The following is a 26,993-nucleotide window of genomic DNA, read 5'->3' on the forward strand; positions in this document are numbered from 1 at the left end:
GAATTTTCATGGAATAACTGTAATTTAAACATTGAACTTTTTGATAATAAAAGTACAGCGATTGTAGTTTCTCTTTCGCTAATTTTATATTGGCTAGATTATTATAATTGTCTAGTTCATATGGTAAATGTCCTTTTCCAAAATTGGAAAACAACTATAAAAATGAAAGAATCATTAAGTTTATCTTTGGTAAAGACGCGTTGACAAATCATTTACTATTAATTACCAAAGTAGTGTTATTATATAAAAGATAATGGGTAGAGAATAGGATGAAGACAATAAATAAAATAAATGCACATAATATTTCGATCATTTATTGGTACTAACCAAACTAACCGAAAATGGATTCATAATTCTAGTAAACCAAATCTGTGCATAATGCGATTGATGCGGCCGTAGTTTTATTGATAAATTCCCGTAAATATACACATATGGGAGTGTCGGTTCAATGTCCAATGTCAGTTCTGCTCACGCAATCATAATGTATTAATTATTCTTGACAATGCGGCTAAAGGCAATTCATCATATCATTATTTATTATAGTTACTTTGAAATACTTTTAAAATAACTTCAATATCATTATAAAAAAAATTTAATGCAATTTTATTAAATTTATTAAATTTACTAACGTTTATATTTTTTATTGCTAAAAAGATCTAAGTACAATAATTAATACTCTTTAATAAACAAATCTATTATATGCAAAATAATATAACTATCCTTGAAAGCATATCGTATCATTTGCAACATATTCTGACAAATAACAAGACGTCTATTGACCACCCCGAAGACGAAGTACGAGATGGAGAGTAGATTCTTTTTGAATATTATAATCCGATAAAGTACGGCCATCTTCCAATTGTTTACCAGCGAAGATCAAGCGTTGCTGATCTGGAGGAATACCTTCCTTATCTTGAATCTTTGCTTTAACTTGGTCTATGGTATCAGAGGACTCAACTTCAAGGGTAATTGTTTTACCGGTGAGGGTCTTGACGAAAATTTGCATACCACCTCTTAAACGAAGTACGAGATGGAGAGTTGATTCCTTTTGAATATTATAGTCCGATAAAGTACGGCCATCTTCCAATTGTTTACCGGCGAAGATCAAGCGTTGTTGATCTGGGGGGATACCTTCCTTATCTTGAATCTTTGCTTTAACTTGATCTATGGTATCAGAGGACTCGACTTCAAGAGTAATTGTTTTACCGGTGAGAGTCTTGACGAAAATTTGCATACCACCTCTTAAACGGAGTACGAGATGGAGAGTTGATTCTTTTTGAATATTATAATCTGACAACGTACGACCATCTTCTAATTGTTTACCAGCGAAGATCAAGCGTTGTTGATCTGGAGGGATACCTTCTTTATCTTGAATCTTCGTTTTTACTTGATCTATGGTATCAGAGGACTCGACTTCAAGAGTAATTGTTTTACCGGTGAGGGTCTTGACGAAAATTTGCATACCACCTCTTAAACGGAGTACGAGATGGAGAGTGGATTCTTTTTGAATGTTATAGTCTGACAATGTACGACCATCTTCTAATTGTTTACCAGCGAAGATCAAGCGTTGTTGATCTGGGGGGATACCTTCTTTATCTTGAATCTTTGCTTTAACTTGGTCTATGGTATCAGAGGACTCTACTTCAAGAGTGATTGTTTTACCGGTCAGCGTTTTAACGAAAATTTGCATACCACCTCTTAAACGGAGTACGAGATGGAGAGTTGATTCTTTTTGAATATTATAATCTGACAAAGTACGCCCATCTTCCAATTGTTTACCAGCGAAGATTAAGCGTTGTTGATCTGGAGGAATTCCTTCCTTATCTTGAATCTTTGCTTTAACTTGATCAATAGTATCATTGGACTCGACTTCAAGGGTAATGGTTTTCCCAGTAAGGGTCTTGACGAATATTTGCATACCACCTCTAAGACGGAGTACGAGATGAAGAGTTGACTCTTTCTGAATGTTGTAATCAGATAAGCTACGTCCGTCTTCCAACTGTTTTCCGGCAAAGATTAAGCGTTGTTGATCCGGAGGAATTCCTGTAAAAAATTTTCATAATAGGGTAAGATTAGAAAAATGATTTATAAAGTGGCGCAGTAAAATATTATGATGAACACAATGTAATTGTCCTTTCTCTTTGTATACTTTTGGAAAATATGCAAACACTTTTTTTTTTCCTTTTTTTATTTATTTATTTATTATAATATAACGAATATTAAGACTTATATATTACCTTCTTTATCTTGGATTTTTGCCTTGACTTGGTCAATAGTATCTGAAGATTCAACTTCGAGAGTAATGGTCTTGCCGGTAAGAGTCTTTACGAAGATTTGCATGTTTGAAATTTAAAATTTAAAAAGTCGCAGTATAAAAAAAATAAAAAGGTATTTGACAAAAAAAAAGTATGTTGAACAAAAGGTTGTGGTTGTTTGAGACTGAAGCTGAGAGCAGGGCTATTTATATATAAATATTTATTACGATATTTGTAATCAGAATGATCCAGAATAGTGTATATATGGCGTATGACTCAATTTTGTGTAATTCACCTAAAACGCAAAGGCAAATGAATGACTACTACGTAAAAAGTTCGTGAATCGTTACAAATTTGTCAAGTACTAATAACGAAAATTTACTTTTTAATCCAATTTACCATATATATATTTGAGTTACTGAAAATGAAAAATTACGCCGGTAATTTATATTTTTGTATAACAAAAACACAAATGCTTCCTGTTCGTTGGGTATTCATATCTGATATAGGCATATGAAATTCGGCAAATCACGTGCATCGAGGCAATACAATAAGCTTTACGCTTATTCTACGCTTATTCTTTCTTTTCCATTGCAACTTTTTATTGACGGTTGGTTGCTTCGATTTGAGCTTAGTCTCATTCTCGCTGCAAAATATTACCGTCGAGAACCCCCAAAAAATCGCTAACTGTTCCTTCTTTATATTATTTATTCATGTTTTTTTATAGGTTTAGTGATCTCAACGAATTTATTTTTTTAATTTGAAATCCAGAGATTTCAATTTGATTTTTTAGTTGTTATTCTAATACAAATGAACAATGTTTGGAAAAAAGAAAAAACAACAAAAACAAATTCCTTTGGATGTAAATAATTCGGTTCCATATTCTCAAATCAGGCCGCCTGTTCATTCGCCTGGACAAACTCCTAATACGTATAATTCAGGTTATCATGGTAATGCTCAATATGGCCAGCAACATCAGCAACAAAGTTTTTCTCATTCATATTACCAAGATTCACATTATCCCCAACAGTATGGTCAACGTCCACAGTCACCAGGATCTAACAATCAGCAATATTTTCCAGATAATTCGGGACATCAGACTCATTCAAGAAGCCAATCGCAAGAACATAGTCCACAATCTCAATCGTCCTATAGTTTTCAAGATAGCGCTTCATCAATTACAAGATATAGTTCTGAAAATTCCTCCGTAAGGTCTTCAGGTGCTTTCTCTAGTGATATACATAATTGGGTAGGCAGTGTTTTTGGTGTAAACAAGGAACCTGCTAAGCCTTCTGATGCAGAAATTGAAAATTTGTTTTTGGATTTAATGGTACGAATACGAATTTATTAATACAATTGAATTATCAAAAAATTCTTTAATTATAACTTTTTTTTTTTTGAGTAGAATAAAAGAGATTTGAAGGTATCTCAGAGAAAAGATATGTTAGCTTTTCCGACAGAAAAAAAATGGATTCTAGTAAAAAATGAAATGATACAAGAAGAGGTTTTATTGTTATTTAATTTTAATTATTACATATTATTATATTATTATTATTAAATGAATTTTCCTTAAATAGAAATCATCAAAATCAGGCTCGACAAATGTAATAGCATCTTCACATGATAAAAATTCACCCGAATATTTTCTCAAAAAAATTTTGGATGGTACAATAACTATCAAAGATATGAATTCTCTTAGTGTTTCCCTAAGAACTTTAACGTTAAAGTGTGTAGAAGTTTGAATAATGTGGCATATGAATTTATAAGTAATTATTTTATTTTGTTCTTTAGGTGGGTGAGGTCATTCATTGATGCTAAAGGTCTGGAGGTTCTTGCAAATCGTCTAAACATTATTACACGGAAACCTGTCAAGTTGTATTAGTTTTCTAAATCTTTTTTTAGTAATAATAATTCATTTATACTGTATTATTAAAATTTTTTTTTCTTAACTAGGAAAGAATTGGATTTGCAAATGGAGTACGAAGTTATCAAATGTTTAAAGTCATTATTAAACAACAGAGTATGTTACAAGAATATTATAGTTGTGTTGGATAATTCAAAAGGATTATTAATTAAACCTTTTTCGCATACATAGTGGGGTGCACAAGAAGCTCTGTCACATCCAACATGCATATATAGCATTACATTCTCACTTGTTTCTCCTCAATTAAATACACGGAAACTTGTGGCCGAAGTTCTTTCTTTTTTCTGTTATTGTGAAATTCCTACTGGTCACAATTTGGTATTGGGAGGTTTTGACCAGCTTATGCAATTTCAAAATGAGCATGGTAGATTTGATGCATGGATGAGAGTGTTGGAAAATACAATTGATGGTCGTGGTCGTTTAGGTAGTTTTGTTAATGCAAGTGATGAATACAAAAAAGGCGGTATAGGAATGGATGGTTCATTAATGGAATATGCGGTAAAATTTTACAACATTTTCTATATGATTAATTTCCAGCAAAACATGATTATTTTACTTTATTCATTTTATATTGTGTTATCTCTGAATTTCGTTGTTTTATCTTAGCTTGCCAACATGATCTTGGTGAATTCGATTATTGGTGTATGTGATGACGTAGAAATTAGAGTGCACTTAAGGAATCAGCTGCACGCATGCGGTTTGTCGCGTATTATCGAAGTGAGGATTTATTACACTCTTAGCGCATTAATTTATAATTTGAATCATCTAATAATTATTTATTTGATTAGAAAATGAAAACTTTAAATTATGATTTAATTAATCGTCAAATCAGTAAATTTGAACGAGAGAGTGAATTAGATTATGAAGAGGTTTTGGATTACTATAATCACCAAATTTTAAAGGATATGACATATCCTTTTATTATCTTGGCTTTTGTTGAATATAACATTAATATTCTATATTTACTAGAATACTATTTTTTTAAAAAAAAAATTAACAAAATAATTAAGTAATTCCTTAACTCGTATCTTACTGATCCTTATGACGTTTTTAAATGTATTCTTAGTTCAGTTGAAGGAACGCGAGCATATGATTTCTTTTTGTCATCGTTGCAACATATGTTGTTAATTCGTGACGACGGCGAGACAAGGTATATTATAAAATTTAGTTTAAAATTATTATTAATTTCTCACAAGGAGATTTATTTTATAGAACACGTTATTTTCAACTTATTGATGCTTTAATTACTCAAGTTGTTCTTGATCGGCGAGGACTTGACCAAGATTGGAGTAATTCAGTTAGCATAACCGTTTCTCAAGTTCTAAGTAAAATGGCTGATCAGGAGAAAGTTGCAACTGCTCTTGAAGAGGCGAAGGAAGCTAAAGCAGTAGCTGAAAAAGCATTACGTGAAAAACAGGAGTTGCAAAATGAGCTTTCCTTAGGAGCAGGTAAGAATAAATTGAATTATACGACTTTGTTAATTTGTATGGGAAGTTGAGGTTAATATATTAATTTTATTGTCACATCGGCTAGATGGAAAGGTTGGTGAATTGAAAAACAAAATTGATTCACTTGAAGATCTCTTGCGGATTTCACGTCATACCATACAAACTCTACAAACTAAACTTGCTGATCTTGAAGCAAGTTATCTTGAAAAATTGTCTGAGCAAAATGTACAAATACGAGAATTTGAATCCCAGTTGAAAGAGCAACAGCGTGACTCTGATTATTCCTTAGATCGGCAGGAAATGATTAAAAAGTTGGAAAGGATGCAGGAAATAGCTAAGACAGAAGCTATTTTAGAAGGTCAAGTTTGGACACCATTTGATGGATTCAGGGTTAGTATTATATTTACATTTAATATAATTTATTCCTATATTTATTTGATATGAATATTTGTTTTTATTATAACAAAGATGCCTAATGTCGACCTATATCGATATAACGCTCCTACCAATGTTACAAATGATGCTACTACAAATACTGGATATGCTTCAGAGTCAACTGGTTCTCAATTTTATCCATATCAAGAAGGATATGGTCAAGGTTCTCCTGGTGGTTTTGTAATTCCACAACAGCCAACACCAAACGCCCCAACACCAAACGCCGGTCCTAATTATAATTCAATTTATGGTAATCCCCCCCAAGATCCAAATAATAATTATGCAAACGCTTCTTCAGATGGGGTATTAAAAATGCCAGAGATGCCACCCTTTTTGGATGAGCTTAAAGGGTTACAAAATAAAAGCAACGAAGCGGCTCAAGAACATAATGGTGAAGTTTTGACGGAAGACCATGAAGAAAGACCTACGGGGAAGCCACAATCTCCACCAATACAGTCACCAGATGCTTCAGAATTACCACAAGAAACATTATTATCACCGACAAGTCCAAAACATTCTTCACAATCATCTGAATTACCACCACCGCCATCAAGTTCTGATGGACCACCCTCACCACCTCCCCCACCTCCTCCACCCCCTCCGCCACCAAGCTCTGATGGACCACCACCACCTCCTCCACCACCTCCTCCACCTTCCTCAAATATTGGTGGACCACCACCACCACCGCCACCACCACCTCCACCACCACCACCGCCAGGAGCCATGGGAGGTCCACCACCACCACCGCCACCACCCCCACCACCGGGAGTTATGGGAGGTCCACCACCACCACCACCACCGCCAGGAGCCATGGGAGGCCCTCCACCACCACCGCCGCCACCAGGATTTAAAGGAGGTCCACCACCACCACCTGGTCCCCCTCTACCAGGAGGACGTTTTGCTCCTATAGCAAGTAAGCGAAAGGTGTTTTTTTAAAATTTTAATTCAATAGTGACTTATTTACTTTATTAAAATTAGATAATGGCCGTAAAATGCTTCCTTTCGTTGCCAAAAAGAAGATGAAAGTGTTACAATGGGATAAGATAAATCAATTAACAATAAACAAGACGTTATGGGCAAATTTAAGTGATGATGAAATTCTTGAATTGCTCGGCGGGGAAGATGGAGTTTTTAGAACTATTGAAGAATTATTTGCAGCTAAAGAAGTAGCTTTAAGGAGTATGTTTTATTATGAATATTTCAACTTATATCAGACTAAATATTAAGTAAATAAATATTAATTAAATTTAAATAGAAAAGAAAGCTGAAAAAAAAGATGAAATAAGCGTTCTTGATTCTAAACGGGCTCATAATATTAGTAAGTGATTTCTTTCATTAACACTACTTTATCGATATGTTGATTAAAATATCTTAATTCTTATTTGTATACAGATTTGATCCTTGGTCGTTATAAAAATTATACATTTGAAGAAATTCATCAAAAAATCATTGAAATGGATGAATTGTTCTGCACAGAGAACCTTCTTAATCAATTAATGCAACATATACCAACTGCAGAAGAGGTTAGCAATGGCTAAATGAAATAATATTTCATATTTTTATATTTGTTTTTCTAATTATTATTTTTGTTAATAGCGTGGTAAATTGTCAGTTTATAAAGACGGACCAGATGAGGTGCTTGAAAATCTAGCTCGACCAGATAAATTTTTTGTTGAAATCATGAAGATTCATCGATATCAACAACGTTTGAAATTCATGTATTTCTATATTACTTTTAATGAGAGGTTTAATGGTCTTGATAACGTTAGTATATTAACGAGACAAATAATTGTACTTGTTATTTGAAACGATTATAATTATATTTGTATCTATTTATTAATTATTTATAGTCCGTTGTCTCGATATTGAATGCTTCAATAGCACTCAAAGAGTCTAAACATTTCAAAGAACTTCTAAGCGTAAGTTGTATGAATTTATATTAATTAATGTTTATTACACTAATTGGTTTAATTATAATCTAACCTATGGGCAAATAATTGTTAGCTTATTTTATTATTTGGTAATTATATGAATGGAAGTGGTCATAAGGGTGGCGCTTTTGGGTTCAAAATTTCTAGTATTAATAAGGTAAGTAATATATTAGATATTTGTTAATATTTTTATAATAAACATCTAATAAATCTAATAAATATCAATGATTTATTGCACTTAGCTTGTTGACACTAAGGCATCTAATAGTAGTTCAGTTACATTACTTCATTTCCTTTCAAATACTGTTGAAGAAAAGTTACCACATATAGTAGAGTTTGCTGATGATTTAAAAGACACAGGATCCGCATGCAGAGGTTGGTTAAAAATTTTTTTTTTATAATTAGTGGTTCTCTTAATATCATTATTAATGTTTGTTTATTTATCTAGTTTCACAACAAGAAATGACTAGTGAATATAGGACGATGGGAACACAGTTGAATGACCTCGATTTTGAACTTCAAAAGCACTATATAGATGTTGAATTAGAAAAAAATGATAGATTTCCAATTGTAATGAAAGACTTTGTTATTAAGTCAAAACAGAAATTTGAAGAACTTCAAGTTAAATATACTTCTATGGAAGTAGCTTACAAAGATGTAGTAGCATACTTCGGTGAAGATCCAAATAATACTAAACCTGATGAATTCTTCGGAATATTTAAAACTTTCATTGCATCATTTGAGGTTTGTTTTTTATTGCTGTATTTATTCCGAACTTATATTATTGTATTCAATTCTAATAACATTTATTTTGCAGAAAGCAAGATATGATAACAAGCAACAGCGTGAACATGAATTACTAGCTCAAAAACGAAGAGAGGTATTTGTTATTAATTACATTTTTGATTTCTATTTTATATTTATTAATGGTTTTTTGTTTAAAAATAGGAATTGGAGAACCGCAGAAAAAATGCTCATGTCAATCCAGTCAGAGTCACTCCAACTTCACAAGATTCACAAGATTCTATAGAAGAAAAGCATCTTATGGACAATCTATTGGAAACTTTAAGAGATGGAAGAGATTTGGATACTCGATCTCGAAGAAAACGTGGTGAAAGGGAAAAACGTATAGGAAGAAGTATGTCAATTGCATTGAAAGCTGAAAGTATATTAAACAGTCTTAAAGAAGATGAACCACCAATGCCGGAAATACCGAAAGAGATTGTAACCAAATAAACATTTACTTATAATTTATACGTTTATCAATTTTTTTTCTTTTGTACAAAAATATTATGTATGTTATTAATTGGCCATGGACTATAATATAGTTTATTTAAAATATTTATTTATTTTATTATTTCGAATATAATTCAAAAAAAGGTTACATTTTTATATATATTTTTTAATAAAATTTTTAATTATATATCTTATATATCATCGTATCTCAATAATTATAATAAATTATTTAGAATTTTGCAGTTTTGTGATCTGATTAATGAATTTGAGATTATGTTTATAAGTAGCAATATTTTATATATTATATCCCTCCTTTGAAACCTGCCAATCAAATATTTAATATTATCATAAGTTCATGCAGATTTTACATAATTGTTATTTAGGTCGGTTATCTCTCTCATTCTACATAGGCCTGCCGGTACATATATCAAATCGATTGTCGCACAGATTGAATCATATAAAAAAGGTGCTAAACTTTGAGATCGTGACGCGCGTCACAGTCTCAGGATTTACGGTAGTAAGTAAATAAAAAAATTACATTGAAATTTAGTCTAAAATTAAACTAAACCTCTCCATACCAAAACTTTAAAACATTGTTTAAAGTAGAAACTAACGTAACCAGCGTGCTATTCACGTAAAAATAAAACTAAATAAATCTAAGCTGTAAGTATTTACTAAATTACCTATTACCTGATTTGCTATTTTAAATCGATCTGAATTGCCTAATCTAAATACGTCATCCTTTGTTTTTTCTGCTAAATCTATTTTTAAAATGTTTTTAATTTTTTTATTCTTTTTTTGTTTTTCAATATTATCTAAATCTCTCTCTCCTTCGTCACTACTATCTTTAACTCTCTTCTTTTTTCTCTTTAGATCTTTAAAAATTCCCATTTGTTTTTCTAATTCTATTGTTTCTTTGCATCGTTCCATCCATATCAATTTTTGAATATTGGTCAAGTATTTGTCCAGAACCAATCTCAGCAATGATTTTTCACTACCAGTCTTACATATTCTGAGCCATTTTTCGTTGATTAGTCCTCTCGTCAATTCTCTAAACCTTCTGTGGTCATTATGTTTGATATAGTTGATGCTACATCCAAAATTTGTTCTTCAAATTCAGGACGTTGTTTCGACGCTTCGTTGACATTCAAATCATCGGACAACACTTTATTGATACTTTTTTTTAATAAAGCCATTTCAGTGACACCATTATTTTTCATACATATCCATATATGTTCCCATGTTTCATCCTCAATCGTGCATCTAGGGTATTTCGTACTTGGAATTCCCCATACTGCTCTTTTCCATAATGTTTCATACGTTGGAAGTAATTTAAGAAAGTTTTTAACGCGCCAAGTTCTAATTGAAGCGTCATTTCTACTTGTAACGTTCTTTGATGTCGTCACTTCGTTATTAATTAGTCTAAAGCTTTCTTTCCAATTAATAAAAATATTAGCTCCATTTGCTTCAATAAAACAATCTTTGTCATAATCCAATAAAATCACGTCGATTTTTGTAATATTATTACTTAATCCCTTAAACCATGACCTAAAAGCTCCTTCAATTGGAACATTATTCCAACATAGACTATATTCATCTACTATTAAATTATCCATCTTCAATTTAATTTCTGCAATTGATTCTTTATTCTTAACTCTTTTTTTAATGCTGGTAGTTTCACTTCTTGCATCGTAACCTGATGTCCTTCACGCCATTTAGGCATTTACTACCTTTAATGTTATATTTTTTAACTCCAAGATTGTATTTATCAAATTTAAATATATAAAGACCATCGTCTAGTTCTCTCCTTGTACTTCCCATTTCACTATAACTCGATAGCCATAAGGCTATTTTTAAATCTGTTCGTAAATCTATCATAATATTACATAGTAGCATAATTACCGCTATTATTAACGCTACAATATAAATTTTACGTTCATTTTTAACTGAAACAATTTTTCCTTCAAAATTAAATTTATCCACTTCACTGTTTTTTGGAATTATTTCTAATCCAAAAAAACCGTCTAGACATAAACCATTTCCTTTCTGTACATTCCACCAATTTGTAATACTACTTCTTTATCTACAAATTGTTTCATTTTTCCCAATACAAAATTTTTAATTATGTCATAAGCGTCAGATTTTTCCATGATAAATTCAATCCATTTCATACTATTAAAAACCATGTCATCCATTACACTATCAATTTTCATTTCACTTGATTTCTTAACATATAAGTCAGTAATCTTATCTTTACTTACGATCTCATTTCTTAAATATATATTTTCACTTGTCATATACGGTTTATACACTTTCTGATCCTTTTCATCATTCACGATCCTTCCTTTAATCGTTAAAGCTATATCTTTTTCTATATAAATCATACATTTTTCTTTGTTTAATTTCCTTCCTATGTTAAAATTACACCCCTTACAATCTACTAAAATGGGGAATTTTCATTACCATTATTAGTTTGTAATGTGTTATAGTACTTTATTAATGCATGCAAACGATAAATACAAGCGCGAGAGTACATGATAAAGCTTCTATGCTACAATTCCGAACTTAAGTTTATTGCTTGAAGTGTTGCAGGTAAGACAATATTCCAACTTATCTTGGGATAGCAACTTCGCTAATTCAGGATCATAAGGGAACTGATTCCCATTTTCGCAGTACCATAAGCCATATAATCCATAATTCTCATGTTTTCCATCACAAATAGGATATGGTGAACTCCACGGCTGAGGTGATGTAAAATCATAATTATCAATCCCTCTGAAACTATTTTTGAATTTCAAGTATGGGAAGTGCTCTAAGACAGATTTGATAGTTAATTCTGGATCGGGTCTGACCTCAAAAGTTATAAGCCCTGTTTCTTCACATTGCTCAGAAGAGGATAAATAGGATACTTTATTTTCTGGCTTCAAATTTATGAGAAGGCAATCTTCTGATAATTGCCATGGCTCATGCCCAGTTTCTTTTTTATATTTTTTGTATAAGTTAGACCAAATCTTATCTGTCAAAATGCTTGGTAACCCAGTTAATTTGGCATGCCAATCCAGGTATTCGGAAGTTAATATTTTATTGGATTCGCTCATGTTTCCTTTTTTCTATGATCACAGATCAATTTAAATCCCTTTTTTCTCTTTAGTTCGAAAAAAGATTAAAATTCCCAGATAGAAAGCTGTCTAATATCTTTTATCATATTTCCAAAAAAATAGTTAGATCATCTCCCACAGGGGGAGGCTATGCAGTTGTCTCAATTTCGCGCTGTTCACATGTAATAAAGTAAGATCTGGATTTATACATACCTTCTATACTTTCCTCGTCATTATGATCTAAACTGCATAATGAGCATGATGTCTCGTCAGTAATGCCATAATAATCGAAATTTTCATTACTAAATTCTCTATATAAAGCAGGATATTGGTCTAATGTTTTGTTGCAAAAATAGGTGCGGTCATAGGGTGGACTCTTGGATTGAGGAATAGGTGGTACCACCTTTACCTTGGTATCCAATTTTTTTGAGCTGGAAGAATCACCTGAAGAATTGGAGACATCAGTTTGACTGGAGGCATCATCATTAATAGAATTATTCTGGTCATTGCTTAAATCTATACTGGACTTATTTGAAAAATGATCCATAATCTTTTAGATTTCATCATTTGCACTATATGACTTGATATATTGGATTTTATCTAATCCTATTTTTTCGAGAAGTTTGTAGATCTTCTCAGCTCTCTGAGTTTTTTTGTGCAAACTACTGGCTTCAGGATCCACTACCCTTTGGTCTTCGATCTGCTGGGTGGGATGCTGTTCTGGTTTGTGAACATTTTCAAATGACTCATCATCAGCCTGTAATAGATCATGATGTAGAAGCTGACAATCTTTTAAGGTTAGTGGCAAATCACGTTCTTATTCTCAAATGTTTCCCAGACTTTCTTGCATGTTTATCAACTACTTGGTCTAGACTTTGGTTTACATCTTGTAGGGTAGGAGAGGGAACTTGCGTTTGGGAAATAGATTCTGGCTCGAGAACTGGAGTTGGGTTTATCACTTGTAGCTTATTCTTTCTTCGATCCTTTCTTTTGGTATGGTCTACTGGAGCTGGTGATTGAGGTCTAGGGAGTGGTTGTAGCTCAGAAGATTTTGGGCGAACTGGTTTTGGCTTGCATTTAAACTTTCTTTTAAGATGAGCTGTTAGATCACGGGTCTTTTTAAAATCATCTTTACCACATCGTGGACATGGTGGTATCATTTTAGATATAAATGTATACTTTCAGATGTTTGTATTAATAGTACGAAAACTTTTGTTTAAAATAAATTACTTATTTCAGGTGCACCTATACAGGTATTTGTATTAATACTACAAAAGTCTTTGCTTAATTTTTTTTACACCTGGGTGTTGCTACTCCGGTACTTATATTAATATTATGAAATCTTTTGTTTAAAATAAAATATTTATTTCTTATTACTATGATAGGCGAATATTCTTGCAGCTATTTATTCAGAACTGGAGATGTTTGTGGGCGGACCTGCCATCGGCCTGAAGGTTGCCATGAACATTGGAAAGCTAGAAAGTGTCTTCCTTGTAATGTTTGTGATAAGCCAACTAGCTCTGAACCCGGCCTTTGTAACCCAGTATATTAATAGGCTTGGAGATAGAGCCATTGGATACTTATTGGGAGGTAATTTAGGGTTGAAAAATTTTCACCTAGCCCAAATTTTTTTATACCTAGTCCAAAAAATTTACACCTAGCCCAAATTTTTTTACACCTGAGGTTAGACTTTTTGTCTTAATGATTGTGTGGAGAAATTGGCTTCAGAATGGTTTTCTGTATATTGAAAAAATACTGGTATGATAGAACTTATGCTATGGCTTTTTGGTTTAGTTATCCGTATACAAAAAAAATTTACACCTAAGACGAGCTTAGGTGTAAATTTTTTATTTTGTTTACACTTATGAATCAGCTCTAGAATTATTTCTAGGATAACATGGAACTTTGTATGCTAATTATGCTTGATTGGTCGAACCTCAAGCACACTCGAACACTTCGGTCCTTGGTGCTTGAGATTCTTTTCAGGGGCAAGCAGTATAGCATACTTTTTCGTTATATTATTTGGGATTAAAATCAGGTTAGAATGGCTATATGAAACAGTTTTATTTTTTGGTATCCCAGGCTTAATTCTAAGCCAATTTTGATACCAGAAATTTTTGGATAGCAGGAAATTAACCCAGCTCGATTTTAAGCTTGAATTTAATATAGGATTCTCGATATGTTTCCTGGTCCTCACAACTGATTTGGAGTTCAATAAAGATTACAAAAATTCGTATATCGGGAAAGTGGCCGGGGAGCCACACACTATTTTATACCTATTCGGAAATTTTGTCCTAGAACTCCCAAGTTGGCCTATATCAAATAGTAATGATACACCCACTATAAATACCCTCTATGATAAATGCATCCTTTAGTCTTGTCTCAAGCTTATATGTTTTATAATTATTTTACTTTAAATACACTATTTTGAAAATTATGCATATGGTTCTAGCCAATTTATAGAGTGTTGACTATAGTAATTTTAATTATTAAGAACTTCAGATAATATGTATTTTATAAACTTTATGAATAAAATTGTTTCCAGCAATTTTGGAAGGGACTAAATTAACGTAAATTCCATTTTCATCTAAAAAATGTAGAAAGTCTAACTATTGGTCTCATAATTTCATCATTATTCAGTCAAATGAAGATTGATTTTGAAAGAAATGGAACCAAAATAATTTACCACTTGTTTTTTACCATATCAACTTTTTGTCATTGATATTTTCCCTTTGTTGTGAAGATGTGAAAGTTAATAAGGCTGATGATAATTGGCATTTCCGAGAAAAATGTTTTACAAGGATCATAATAAAACCCATATTGAGTGAAATTTCGCTTTCATAGTCTGTTGAAAGCGATGCATCGGCACAAAAAAATCGGGTGATGTATTGTCAATAAAGATTTTATTTAACATTCTGTATTTCTGTTTATGGATCTGTATGCTCACTTGTTTTTTGATCATAATGTATGGGAACTCTTCAATGACTCATGTGATATGTTGTGCATCAAATTATGCGCAGATGTTAGAATAATCGAAATAAGTGTCTTTGTTACTCGGACTCGTTGTAGGTTTTCCCGACCTGCATGACCTGCATCATGTGCTTTCTGACAGTCTTTTACTACTACTTTATTCAACAAAAATATTTTGGGGATGCCTTAAAAAAGTTAGGTTTCACAATCAACATTAGGTATCTTTTTTTCACGACAGCAGATATTATGATTTCTCTTAGCAAATACAGTTCAAATATTGTTTAGTTAAAGACTTTATAAAACAATATGTCCCCTGAAATTCTTTATGACGAACTTGAGATCAAATTTCGATATCAGAAGGATTGGTGGAATTTCTGATATCTCATAAAAAATTTTCCAGAAAAATGATCACGTGGCAGAGTTTCTTTCGGAATAAAAACTAGAAAAATGATCATTTGTTTGAGTTTTATCCAGAATTTTTTTTTTATAAAGATAATGACGTCCCTTAATGGAAACACCTGTGAAATGTTCACCTTACGAACAATTTTGGAGAAACACAACTCGTTGCCGAGATACTCACCCGTCGTGATGAAAATATACGTAATTAGGGATCACATTATATTTCAAGATATGTTTCGTTGTGATCTCTGCATGCAGTACATTGGGTCTTAAAACAGTCAATCGTAATTGTAAGATGGACAGGTTAAACATTCCAGCAGAAAGCTTGTCTAAATAGTAAAGTCGGAGGGAGACACGACAGCTGGAAAGATTAATCAAAATTCGGTACATCTTACAACAAATGAAAATCAAAAGTCAAAACTAATAATATTAATTTGGCTGGGCTCAGGAACACTGTATAGCATAGTTTACTTCAGTGCGATTTATTTTTGATAAAAAATTTTTTCATTGGGTTAAAATTAAGAATTTTCAATTGTGTATTATTTCGTTAATTTATCTTTCGACAAATGAAACTCGAATATTATATTAACTAATATATACCTAAGAATTATCGGAGGTGATTTTATGCGAGAAAGGTTAATTTTGTTATTTATTACTCAACAATGTACTGTAGACAAATTTACGTTTTCTTTTTTAGAAAGTATGTTGATGAGGTCCGGTATTAATATATTTAATGGACAAAATGAAATTGTAATTTACTTTCTAGATGAAACAATTAAACTCTTCGCCAAAACTTTATGTGAAGTCACTATTTCATGTATTTTGTACATATATAATTTTTTTTTTTTAAAAAAAAAGTGAAATCTATTTCAAATCTACTAGGCTAGGAAATCTATAATATATCGGGATATCTACGGAGTATTTGAGAGACCCATGCTATTCCGGATGCTAATTTCGGTTCAATAGTGTCATTCTTCTATAAAGACATTATCTGCCAGTATAACTGTCCAAAGAATTAAAGATGGACCCTAATTTCTAAAAAAAAAAAGTGACGGTAACTCATATTCTAACCAGCAGTAGTTTCGGCTAGATACTGTACATGTTTTTCACATGAAGTTTTGTTGCAAATTCCAAAATTTTTAGAATGTTTACAATAGATAAGTGATTTTCAACAATTTTTAATATAAAATGATAATCTTTAAAGTCTTTGTTCCAATAATTGATTATCAATTGCGCCAAATTTCTTATAATAAATATCATTTACCCGTAACACAGAATCTCGTCACACTAATAAATGAACAGACAAAAAACGAGCTTTTTGAAAATTATAATTCTTAATAGATTAAGTTGCGCAAAATCTATAAATGGAAAAGAAATTTAAAACGTATAAATGAAAGGTATTCGCAATGATTTCGCAGGGTTTATTATTGTCAATGTAAATGTATTAATTTATCCGGGTATCCAAAAATCAATTGGTCCGGCGATCATTTCATTTATAATGAATGGTTGTCAAAAATTTTAAGAATGTTTATTCTCAATGAGCGCAAATTCACATGACATCATGTCACACGATAAACTACTCCAAAAATAGAGTGATAAAAAAAAGTACAAACCCCTTTGTTTACATTCAAATTTGTTTATCTAATAATGAAATCCGATCACTTGATATACTTTAAAAAGAAATATAAAAAAACGAGACAAATCCTAGGATAAAATTTCAAAGTTGAAGTTTTTTTTTTTTGAAAATAAAAAATAAACAAAAATGACTCATCTTACCGCTGATTGCCTTAACGAGATCTTTAGATATTTTGAGGAAGATAAGGCCGTTTTACATTCATGCCTACTGGTTAATCGTTTCTGGTGTGAAGTTTCTGTTAGAATTTTATGGGAAACCCCCAATGTATCAGTAGAAGTTCTTAATACTCTAATTACTTGCTTACCTGATGAATCTAAAGAATTTTTATATAAAGTTGGAACTATTTTAAAACCAACAATTCCTTGCGAGAAAGAAGTTATGTCGGCTTCAACTTCAAAACATCCACTATTCAATTATGTATCATATTGTAAAGTTCTTTCAATTTCTAATATCTATTCTATTGTTAAACTTTTCTTTAACAACAAACAGTCAGTTAATACAAAAGAAAATATTAATTTACTAACACAAGAAATATTCAAAATGTTTATGGGTGTTTCTTCGATAAAAAAATTATCATATACTAATGATGATGTAAAAATTCCAAACAATATAAATTTTGTTAATTTCCCTGGAACGAAATATTGTTTAAGAAATCTTTCAGAATTTACCTGTACTTCAAACGTTAATTCTGAAGTTTTTAATCAGTTGTCGAAAATATGTCATAATATTCAATCATTAAATATTAAGTTTAACAAATATTCTGATAAAGTTTCAGATGGGTTAAAAAATTTAATTTCTTCACAAAATAATTTAAAATCCTTATCATTGACTTATTATGAATCAAATCATTGGTCAGATATCATAGATTCGTTGTCAAAACATTCTAATACTTTAATCAAGTTAATCATCAAAGGAAAAGACAATCATTGGCCATTATCCTTTATAAAAGATTTCAAAAATTTACAAGAACTTGAAATATCGTTAAGTTATGTTAGTAAAGAAGACGATGGGTATTCAGATTTCGAACATTTTGAGGATTTACAATATTTTACTTTTCCACACTTAAAAAAATTAAATATTAATCTTCCAAAAAAAGTGGAGCCGATAGTAGTAAAATTTTTGGAGAACAATGGAATGAATTTAGTGGAATTTCAAAGTAAATGTAAATCAATAAATCGTGCTGTTAACGATCATTGTCCGAAATTGAAATCATTACATACTACATTTGGTGAAAAATTTTCAGGATTATTATTAAGAAATATTCTTAAGAAATGCAAAAAATTAGAAAGTATTGAACCATTTCGTCGTGGTTCAAATTTAAGCGGAAAAGAACTTTTGAAAATTGTAGATGAAAATTCACCGAAGAATTTTCATGAATTAAATCTACATAATTATTATGAGGAATTAGACGCTGAAGATTTGAAATCATTTTGTATTAGTTTGGAAAAGCGTAACCCACTAAAATTACTTACTTTAATTATTAAAAATGGTAGTTCTAGAAAAAATGATGAAAAGGAGGCAATTATTAATGAATATGAAAGGAAGGGTGTAATTAAAATTTTAAAGATGTAAATTTACGCATGTTTTTAAGTTGTATATATATTATTATTATGTTGAAATATCAAATATGCTTTTTAAGTGATTGTGTGTATAAATAAAATTAAATAAATTAAGTATCATACAAAAATCTCGTTTTCTTTATTTGTGGCGTGAGAATTTCTAATTTTAGTAACACAACAAAGATATCTGTACTTTGTAATACGACTTAATAAAGTAATAAATATGGTTATAAATGACTTTACGATTTTAGCTTTAGAAAAACTGAAATTTCACGCAAAATATATATATATATTTTTTTTTTTAAAAAAAATAGAAATAAAAAATGTCTCAACTTGATGCTGATTGTCTTAACGAGATCTTTGGATGCTTAGAAAAAGATAAGGCCACTTTATATTCATGCCTACTAGTTAATCGCTTTTGGTGTCAAGTTTCTGTTAGAATTTTATGGAAGGAGCCCAATGCATCGACAAAAGTTCTTAATACTTTAATTATTTGTTTACCTGATGAATCTAAAAATTTCTTATATAACAATGGAATTATTTTAGCACCAAATTTGAAATCTTTATATGCTCCTGACGACTATTTGTGTAAGAAGGAAATTATCTCGGCTCCAACTTGGAAACCTCCATTATTCAACTACGTATCATATTGCAAAGTTTTATCAATTTATAAAATTCATTCTATTGTTAAGCTTTTTCTTACTAACAATCAACAGTCAATTAATACAAAAAAATATATTAATTTATTAACACAAGAAATATTAAAAATGTTTATGAGCGTTTCTTTGTTGAACAAATTATCATATACTTGTGATGTAGATTATAGTTCAAAAATAAAAGATTTGAAAATATCAGATAGAATAACTTTCGTTCATTCTTCTGGAGCGAGATATTGTTTAACAAATCTTTCAGAATTTACTTGTACTTCAAACATTAATTCTGAAGTTTTTAATCAGCTATCAAAAATATGTCATAATATTCAATCATTAAATATTAGGTTTAACAAATATGCTGATACAGTTTCAAATGGGTTAAAAGATTTAATTTCTTCACAAAATAATTTAAAATCCTTATCAATTTATTATGAATCATATCATTGGGCAGATATCATACCTTCGTTGATGAAACATTCTGATACTTTAATCAAGTTAAGCATCAAAGGGGAAGAAAATCATTGGCCATTATCTTTTATAAAAGTTTTCAATAATTTACAAGAACTTAATATATCGTTAAGTTTCATTAATGAAGACGAAGATTTCGAATATTTTAAAGATTTACAACATTTTACTTTTCCACATTTAAGAAAATTAAATGTTAATCTTCCAACAAAATTTGAACCGATAGTAGTAAAATTCTTAGAGAATAATGGAGAGAATTTAGAAGAATTTCAAAGTAGATGTAAATGTAAAAATTCATCAATAAATCGTGCTGTTAACGATCATTGTCCGAAATTGAAATCATTACATACTATATTTGGTGAAAATTTATCAGGATTATTATTAAGAAATATTTTTAAGAAATGCAAAAAATTAGAAAGTATTGAAATATTTCGTCGTGGTTCAAATTTAAGCGGAAAAGAACTTTTGAAAATTGTAGCTGAAAATTCACCGAAGAATTTTCATGAATTAAAATTTCATAATTATTATGCGGAATTAGACGTTTGAAGATTTGAAATCCTTTTTTATTAGTTGGAAAAAGCGTAACCCACAAAAATCACTTACTTTAAATTTTAAAAATGTTGGTTCTAAAAAAAATAATGAAATGAAGGAAATTATTAATGAATATGAAAAGATTGGCGTAATTAAAATTTTAAAGGTGTAAATTTATGTATTTTTTTAAGTTGTATATATTATTATGTTAAATATCAAACTTTATTTGTAAGAAATTGTATATAAATAAAATTAAATAAATTAATGGATTACATTTTATAATACATAAGATTCGTGGAAAATTTAAAATGCCCAGAAAATGTATTGAAATGTGAACATTGTACAGGCATTACCTGGACAGTCTATAAAAAAAAATTCTGGAAAAAACTCCGATAAATGATCATTCTTCTAGTTTTTATTCCGAAGAAACTCAGACACGTGATCATTTTTTTTTGAAAAATTTTTTATAGGGTAGTTAGAGACACATATGAAGAAATAATATTTAAAATTTTTAATTTTAAGTACAAGACTCGGAATGTATAAGTTCGGAATATTTAATACAGTCTAGCGTTACATAAATTATCCCTTTGCTATGTTACTGATGTACATAGTATCATTAACTACCGTACGATATTATCCAATTTTTAAACCAGATAAGTTATATGCAGACTAGACGGTTCAATTATATATGTCTACTGCTTTGCAATATGACTCATTTAAAGTACTTTAAAAGGAATAACGAATACAACGAGAAAAAATTTCAGTAGAAATTCTTTAAAATTTATTAAATAAATAACAAAATCCCTATAAAAAATTTTTATCCGAATATTTCCATTATTTCTCCGTGTCTTCCGTAAAAATTCCGTGAAAATGATACATTCACGGATATCCGTGTTAGCGAGATGAAAATTTCCATGATTTAAGGCTATAAATTCCATTAAAATGATACATTCACGGAAAAAAATGGAAAGATAAAACACGGATCAGATTTTTTACAGGGAATGCCTCAATTTTCATAACGAGATATATGAGTATTTAGAGCACTTTATTCACACCTCGAAATCTCTGTTAGAATTTTACCCAATATATCGATAAAAGTTCTTAATATTTTGATTATTTGTCTACTTGATGAATTCGAAAACCTTTTACATAATAATGTTATCATCCCGACGAATTAATGACCACTTTGTGTAGGAAAAGAGTCATTCCAAATCTCCTAAATTCATTCTGATTAACTTTATAAATAATCGATTGTTATTTTTTTTTTATTTACTCTCATTAGGGATTGATATTTAATTATGGTAATAAGTTTACGTAATCATAAACATTAACCACTAAAATACCCCCACTCGACCAGCAAATGTTCCCGATGAGCTATAAACTATATACAATACGATCATAAAATAAAATCTATAAAATTAGATAATTTAAAATGAAATAATAAAATAATAAAAATTAAAACTACCAAAAATCCTAACTATAAAATAAATAATCATATAAACACTATATTTAAATTAATTAATCACCCAAATCAAATTCCTATATCAAAATAATAATGTGATGATAAAAGTTTATAAACCTGAGGCAATAAAAGGTACTTTTTGAAGCTGAGAGTGCATCAGGCCTAAAGAGTCTTGAAAACTTTGTCGAGGAGAATTATAAACCGGAGCGTATATCGGCTGTGTAGTGGGATCAGGGCCATCTAAGACAATAATTTCATCCTCTGTAATTACAGGTCTGTCGGCACGTCTGGTCCTAGAGCTACGATTATGAATAGAAATACGTTTGTCCTGAACGGTAATGTTATTGTTCCCATTTGATGACGCGTTCACATCTGTCTTTCCATAGGTGGTTTTTGAAAAGAATAATAATTTGCATTAGAATTTTGGATCCCAATCGTACACTATCAGCTCGTGAGAGTTTAAGATTTTTCTTCAGCTGTTGTACTAATCTTTGCCTGCATGGCGTCAGAGGGTAGACTTGTATATTTAAATGAGTCCGGCAAAGTGCCAAGGAGTGAGTATATGGTGCATGATCTAATGTGAGGAGGTAGTTTTTGAAATTCATCAGTGTTATTAAGGAAATGAATGAGTTCGGATCTAAAATGAGTTCTGATCCGTCGTTTGTGTGCAAGTTGATAAATGATTTGTTTCTTCATGCTTATGACAAAATTGATATTTGAGGTCGCTATACAGAGCGGGTTTTTGTTGCTTCAAACGCGTGGCTATAGGTAGTTCCTTATGAAGGGCTTTGATAATAAACGACCAAAGGCTGTTGCGTTTGGTGGAAGCACATTTAAAAAACTTGATTTGTTTGATGGTAGTCCAAGTTGTGTGCCAATCGTAATCGAATCGTTTATCAACAAAACTCGAGACCAAGCACCATAGTTCCTAAAATGTAATGCTTTATGAATGAATTTCCGAATATTCTGTTCAATAGAAGTGCGATTATATTGTGGCATAAACCTAAATTCATTACTGCCATGGGTAAACCTATTATCATAAGAACTATCTAAATCTAAACTAAGTTTACGAAATCATCTGCTTTATCGTTCCCAACGTCACCACTATGTCCCTTGACCTTATGCATGAAATAGTGTAATTTCTTCTCCGTCAGCCATCTATACCGCCTAGCATTCTTATGTTGTAGAACATTGTTGATAGAGTGAATTGCTGATTGACTGTCTGTATAAATATGGATAATGCTATTAGGAGGACTAACTAGCAATGCTAAAAATATGCCCATCAATTCCGCACGGGTAGAAGGCCAATCTTGTATGCAAGCTCCAATCTGTGTATTACTATGTGTTTCTATAAAAGCAGCCCCCCCATTGAAACGTCCACAACGTTTCCATCCAGTACTTGACCAGGGTGCGAGGGTAAAATCAGCTACCATCTGTATAAAATTGTAACGTATGACGGTGCGCTAAATTTGATGAGGCAGAGGGTAGTTGATCTTTCAGGATCGAGTCCGGGATCCAACGATCGATCCATAAGTCATGAGGTTGGGTTATATTAATTATCGGTGTGGGGGTAAATTCGGCTGAAGTGTGGTTGTTGGTTCGTCTGAAAACCATACAATCGGGGATAGCAATCCGTGTATTCCTTGCGAGTCTTGAACACTTCTACAATTGACAGTTGAGAACATTGTACCAATCTGGTGGTATTGCCATCCATGATAATACCGGGAAGTCCATTTTGTGTTGAATAGATGTATGGCTGCACTTAGTAAACACTAATTAAAAATTATGTGAGATAATATTGTTAATATAATTTAATTGTCATTTTCAATTTTTCATAGAGCGAGATACTGTTTCAGAATTAACCTATAGTTCAGGATACTGTCACCGATACGGTTCAAAGATGAAACAAATTATTAAGCGAAAATCATAATTTTACGTTCGGGCACCTTAATCAAATGAAGAAATCATCGGTCCTCAGGCCGGTGGTAGGTGAAATGGAAATAGGATTCCACAAACTAAAAAGTGATTTCAGTTGAGGCAAGTACTAGGCATAGTGTATCATTTTATGAGAAAATCAATTTTTTGAAGGAAACGATTTTAAAAAAATGAGCGTTGGTTGTAGCGCAGTTTAGTTCCTGAAGTTCTTCTGTATACAATTCATTTAGAGTGAGCAAACTACGGACAAAGGCATTTAAAATTGACATATTAATTAACAATTTTCGTGTTCCATTTGCAAGAAAATGGTTAAAACAACATCTACTAGTCAGGAAGTTGTGTTTATCCCAAAATATGTAAATTATCAAAACATAAAACGTTTCAGTAGTAATTGTACTAGAAATAGGAGATAATATTTTAATTGCAGGAAATAGTTTTCTTTATTCAACTAATATATTTTGAATTACATTTTGAAATAGCTTTTTTTAGATCAATATTTCAATATACTATATAATATGTATGTTCCGCACAAATGTTAATATAAACGTAAACCTGTTATTAATTATCCTAGTAAAAATTATACATATTTAGAAAAAATTGGTCATCAGTTTCAAATTTTTTTATAATACCCAACTTTTTGTATCTTGCTATCATTTCACCAGTTTTGATATCTAACTTAAAACTCTCTTCACTAATTATTAATGAAATTGGATTTTGTGGTTTACGAGCTTTCCAACCAATAAAAAATGATCGCAAGTCATTTGAACCTAAAGTCACATGACTATGAAATTTTAATTCACGAAAACTTTCGGGTGAATATTTAGCAACAGCTTCTAACAGTTTTTTTCCTCCCAGAAAACAATGACCACATATACCTAGAAAACTTTCTAATTGTTGGCAACTCTCAAAAATTAATTTTAACATTTCTATTTCATTTCTTGGAAATATAGTATGTAATGATTTTAAGTTTGGACAGAATTCAGTTATGGCTAGATGTAATGAATTATCATTCCTATTCACATATAATTCTTCCAAATTCCTTCCATTATTTTCTAAAAATTTAATCAACATATTAACTTCTGGACAAATAACTAATTTTAAAATTCGTAAGTGTGGAAAAGTGATATATTGTATTTCCTTAAAGTCAGCATGTCTATATTCAAGTAATAAATTTTTTATTGTGTTTGAATGTTTTGCTAATAAAGATGCAATCTTTGGCCAATCTTGATCATTATGATGAATTTTATGATCTTCATCATCGTCGTCGTCGTCGTCGTAGTCATCATCATCATCATCATTGTTATTAAGTCTAATACTATACGAATACACATAAACTTCATCATCGTCGTTGTCGTCGTCGTCGTCGTTGTAGTCATCATCATCATCATCGTCGTCGTCACCATCATCAACATCTTTATCATCACCAATATTATGAAAATAATCACCATAATAATAATCACCATATTTTATAAATGATACGGATATCAAATTTTTTTGTGATAAAAACAATTCATTTAACTCCTTTGAAATACAACAAAAATGTACTCTAAGTGATTGTATGTTGTGACATATTTGAGACAGTTGTTGAAAAAATTCAGAACTAATGTCTGAGCCGCATCTCAAATCTGAAAGATTATTTAAACAATCTTTTGCTCCAGGAAAACTAATAAAATTTGAAATAAGCTTAAAATAATCAGAAACATTGTTATCACGACTATCTTCTATTAAACAATAGGCCAATTTTTTTAAAGAAGCATGATTCATAAACATTCTTAAAATTTCATGTGATATCAAGTAGTTTGTTTTTGAATTTCCAGTAAGAATCTTGTTATATGAGACATTACCGATTATGAGGTGTGGAATTGAAAGAACTTTGATAAATGATACATAATTAAATAATGGAGATCTTTGATTTGTAGTTGGGATAGAAATTCCATTTTCGAATAAAAAATCTATTGACTCGTTAGGAAGAAAAGCGACCAGAGTCTCAAATACTTTTAATGATACATCCAAATCGTGTGGTGAGGAGTCAACAAATTTAAAAATCCAAATGTTCTTCCATAAAATTTCAACTGAAGCTCTGCACCAAAAACGATTTACTAGTAAACAAGAATGTAAATTAACTTTATCTTCTTCTAAACACTTAAAAATTCTGTTAAGACAATCAACAGTAAGTTGAGAAGACATTGTGTTTTGAGAAACTTGAGAAATTTGAGAAACTTGAGAAGTTTGAGAAGCTTGAGAAATTTGAGAAGTTTGAGAAATATTTTTTTTTTACAATATTATAAAAAGGAGAGAGAAAAAAAAAGGTTTAAAATGATGAAAATGATGCGAATAGTTAATTTAATTAACTTTAATTGGTCACATGTTGATTTTAGCTATATTTGTAGAACAAAATGATAATGATGAGTAATGGCACAGCTATATACTAACACGTGAAAATAAGTGATGCGACGCGATGACTCACCAAATATATTAATTCATTGCTTCTTAAGGACAGGGAAACATGTCTGATTCTTTAAAAAGTACTATTTGTTTCGTTACTTATTTTTGTAGAATGGGATTTAATATTTCTTTTTCTTTTTTTTTATAGGTATGATGCTAATAATGTGATTAATATAAATAAGGTCACGGTTCCTAATAATTCATGATGATTTTTATTTGGTAATCTCACGGATGATTATTTAAAAAGATGGATAAATTAATATTAGAATAGAATAAAAAGTCCATCATTATATCATTATTAATTGCTATTGATCCGCCATGATCCGTGAAATAACTGGTTTATACCACACAATGATTTTCACGACGCAGCCGCGCAAATCAATGATTCCATAGTTCCCCGTGAAATACTATTATATAATACTCCAAATGTAGGTAGTTGTGAACGTGCTATTCATCGAATTTATATATTGACACCTTTCTCACGACTAACCTGTTATTCCATTTCGGCTTAATCCCAACACTAAAGAGTCTTTTTACATAAATAGTATGATGTTGCTGTCAAACCAATACTGTAAAGACGTTAACTTATGATAAACATCTTGAGCGAAAGA

The 26,993-nt window shown here is 30.8% G+C and overlaps 11 protein-coding genes across 11 annotated transcripts; 3 read left to right on the forward strand and 8 right to left on the reverse strand.

Moving 5' to 3' along the window:
* Nucleotides 1-559: 559 nt before the first annotated feature.
* On the reverse strand, nucleotides 560-2,435 carry OCT59_011410 (Polyubiquitin). The gene is made up of 2 exons (XM_025323509.2): nucleotides 2,238-2,435; nucleotides 560-2,043 (listed from the first exon to the last, which is right to left on the reverse strand). Exons 1-2 carry the CDS (start codon nucleotides 2,338-2,340, stop codon nucleotides 773-775), a joined length of 1,374 nt encoding a protein of 457 aa, XP_025177752.2. The 5' UTR covers nucleotides 2,341-2,435; the 3' UTR covers nucleotides 560-772.
* Nucleotides 2,436-3,072: 637 nt separating this feature from the next.
* Nucleotides 3,073-9,422, forward strand: OCT59_011411 (uncharacterized protein; the record flags this gene model as incomplete). The annotated part of the gene is made up of 22 exons (XM_066136480.1): nucleotides 3,073-3,585; nucleotides 3,661-3,759; nucleotides 3,833-3,981; nucleotides 4,047-4,127; nucleotides 4,209-4,275; nucleotides 4,351-4,677; nucleotides 4,786-4,896; nucleotides 4,968-5,188; nucleotides 5,246-5,329; nucleotides 5,392-5,627; nucleotides 5,713-6,017; nucleotides 6,096-6,975; nucleotides 7,041-7,241; nucleotides 7,318-7,380; nucleotides 7,455-7,585; nucleotides 7,659-7,826; nucleotides 7,913-7,981; nucleotides 8,067-8,150; nucleotides 8,236-8,368; nucleotides 8,442-8,737; nucleotides 8,811-8,873; nucleotides 8,942-9,422. 22 exons carry the CDS (start codon nucleotides 3,073-3,075, stop codon nucleotides 9,227-9,229), a joined length of 4,569 nt encoding a protein of 1,522 aa, XP_066001095.1. The 3' UTR covers nucleotides 9,230-9,422.
* A 364-nt stretch (nucleotides 9,423-9,786) lies between these two features.
* Nucleotides 9,787-10,120, reverse strand: OCT59_011412 (uncharacterized protein; the record flags this gene model as incomplete). The annotated part of the gene is made up of 2 exons (XM_066136481.1): nucleotides 9,787-9,855; nucleotides 9,920-10,120. 2 exons carry the CDS (start codon nucleotides 10,118-10,120, stop codon nucleotides 9,787-9,789), a joined length of 270 nt encoding a protein of 89 aa, XP_066001096.1.
* Nucleotides 10,121-10,272: 152 nt separating this feature from the next.
* Nucleotides 10,273-10,845, reverse strand: OCT59_011413 (uncharacterized protein; the record flags this gene model as incomplete). The annotated part of the gene is made up of 1 exon (XM_066136482.1): nucleotides 10,273-10,845. One exon carries the CDS (start codon nucleotides 10,843-10,845, stop codon nucleotides 10,273-10,275), a length of 573 nt encoding a protein of 190 aa, XP_066001097.1.
* A 408-nt stretch (nucleotides 10,846-11,253) lies between these two features.
* On the reverse strand, nucleotides 11,254-11,613 carry OCT59_011414 (uncharacterized protein; the record flags this gene model as incomplete). The annotated part of the gene is made up of 1 exon (XM_066136483.1): nucleotides 11,254-11,613. One exon carries the CDS (start codon nucleotides 11,611-11,613, stop codon nucleotides 11,254-11,256), a length of 360 nt encoding a protein of 119 aa, XP_066001098.1.
* Nucleotides 11,614-11,775: 162 nt separating this feature from the next.
* OCT59_011415 (uncharacterized protein) lies at nucleotides 11,776-12,327 on the reverse strand (the record flags this gene model as incomplete). Its single annotated transcript, XM_025310866.1, has 1 exon — nucleotides 11,776-12,327. The coding sequence occupies one exon, from the start codon at nucleotides 12,325-12,327 to the stop codon at nucleotides 11,776-11,778; it is 552 nt and encodes a 183-aa protein (XP_025177755.1).
* Nucleotides 12,328-12,475: 148 nt separating this feature from the next.
* Nucleotides 12,476-12,874, reverse strand: OCT59_011416 (uncharacterized protein; the record flags this gene model as incomplete). The annotated part of the gene is made up of 1 exon (XM_066136485.1): nucleotides 12,476-12,874. The coding sequence occupies one exon, from the start codon at nucleotides 12,872-12,874 to the stop codon at nucleotides 12,476-12,478; it is 399 nt and encodes a 132-aa protein (XP_066001099.1).
* Nucleotides 12,875-13,136: 262 nt separating this feature from the next.
* On the reverse strand, nucleotides 13,137-13,487 carry OCT59_011417 (uncharacterized protein; the record flags this gene model as incomplete). The annotated part of the gene is made up of 1 exon (XM_066136486.1): nucleotides 13,137-13,487. The coding sequence occupies one exon, from the start codon at nucleotides 13,485-13,487 to the stop codon at nucleotides 13,137-13,139; it is 351 nt and encodes a 116-aa protein (XP_066001100.1).
* Nucleotides 13,488-17,458: 3,971 nt separating this feature from the next.
* Nucleotides 17,459-18,904, forward strand: OCT59_011418 (uncharacterized protein; the record flags this gene model as incomplete). Its single annotated transcript, XM_025332066.2, has 1 exon — nucleotides 17,459-18,904. One exon carries the CDS (start codon nucleotides 17,459-17,461, stop codon nucleotides 18,902-18,904), a length of 1,446 nt encoding a protein of 481 aa, XP_025177757.2.
* A 310-nt stretch (nucleotides 18,905-19,214) lies between these two features.
* OCT59_011419 (uncharacterized protein) lies at nucleotides 19,215-20,555 on the forward strand (the record flags this gene model as incomplete). Its single annotated transcript, XM_066136487.1, has 1 exon — nucleotides 19,215-20,555. The coding sequence occupies one exon, from the start codon at nucleotides 19,215-19,217 to the stop codon at nucleotides 20,553-20,555; it is 1,341 nt and encodes a 446-aa protein (XP_066001101.1).
* Nucleotides 20,556-24,347: 3,792 nt separating this feature from the next.
* OCT59_011420 (uncharacterized protein) lies at nucleotides 24,348-26,228 on the reverse strand. Its single transcript, XM_066136488.1, has one exon. It carries the CDS (start codon nucleotides 26,122-26,124, stop codon nucleotides 24,505-24,507), a length of 1,620 nt encoding a protein of 539 aa, XP_066001102.1. The 5' UTR covers nucleotides 26,125-26,228; the 3' UTR covers nucleotides 24,348-24,504.
* Nucleotides 26,229-26,993: the final 765 nt, after the last annotated feature.

The sequence above is a fragment of the Rhizophagus irregularis genome, chromosome 19, assembly GCF_026210795.1.
Source record: "Rhizophagus irregularis chromosome 19, complete sequence".
Classification (NCBI taxonomy): domain Eukaryota; kingdom Fungi; phylum Glomeromycota; class Glomeromycetes; order Glomerales; family Glomeraceae; genus Rhizophagus; species Rhizophagus irregularis.

Coding starts and splice junctions, on each gene's coding strand:
- OCT59_011410 (XM_025323509.2), bottom strand. CDS start 2,340: ATGCAAATCTTCGTAAAGACTCTTACCGGCAAGACCATTACTCTCGAA. Junction 2,044..2,237: donor AAAAATCCAAGATAAAGAAG/GTAATATATAAG, acceptor AATTTTTTACAG/GAATTCCTCCGGATCAACAA.
- OCT59_011420 (XM_066136488.1), bottom strand. CDS start 26,124: ATGTCTTCTCAACTTACTGTTGATTGTCTTAACAGAATTTTTAAGTGT.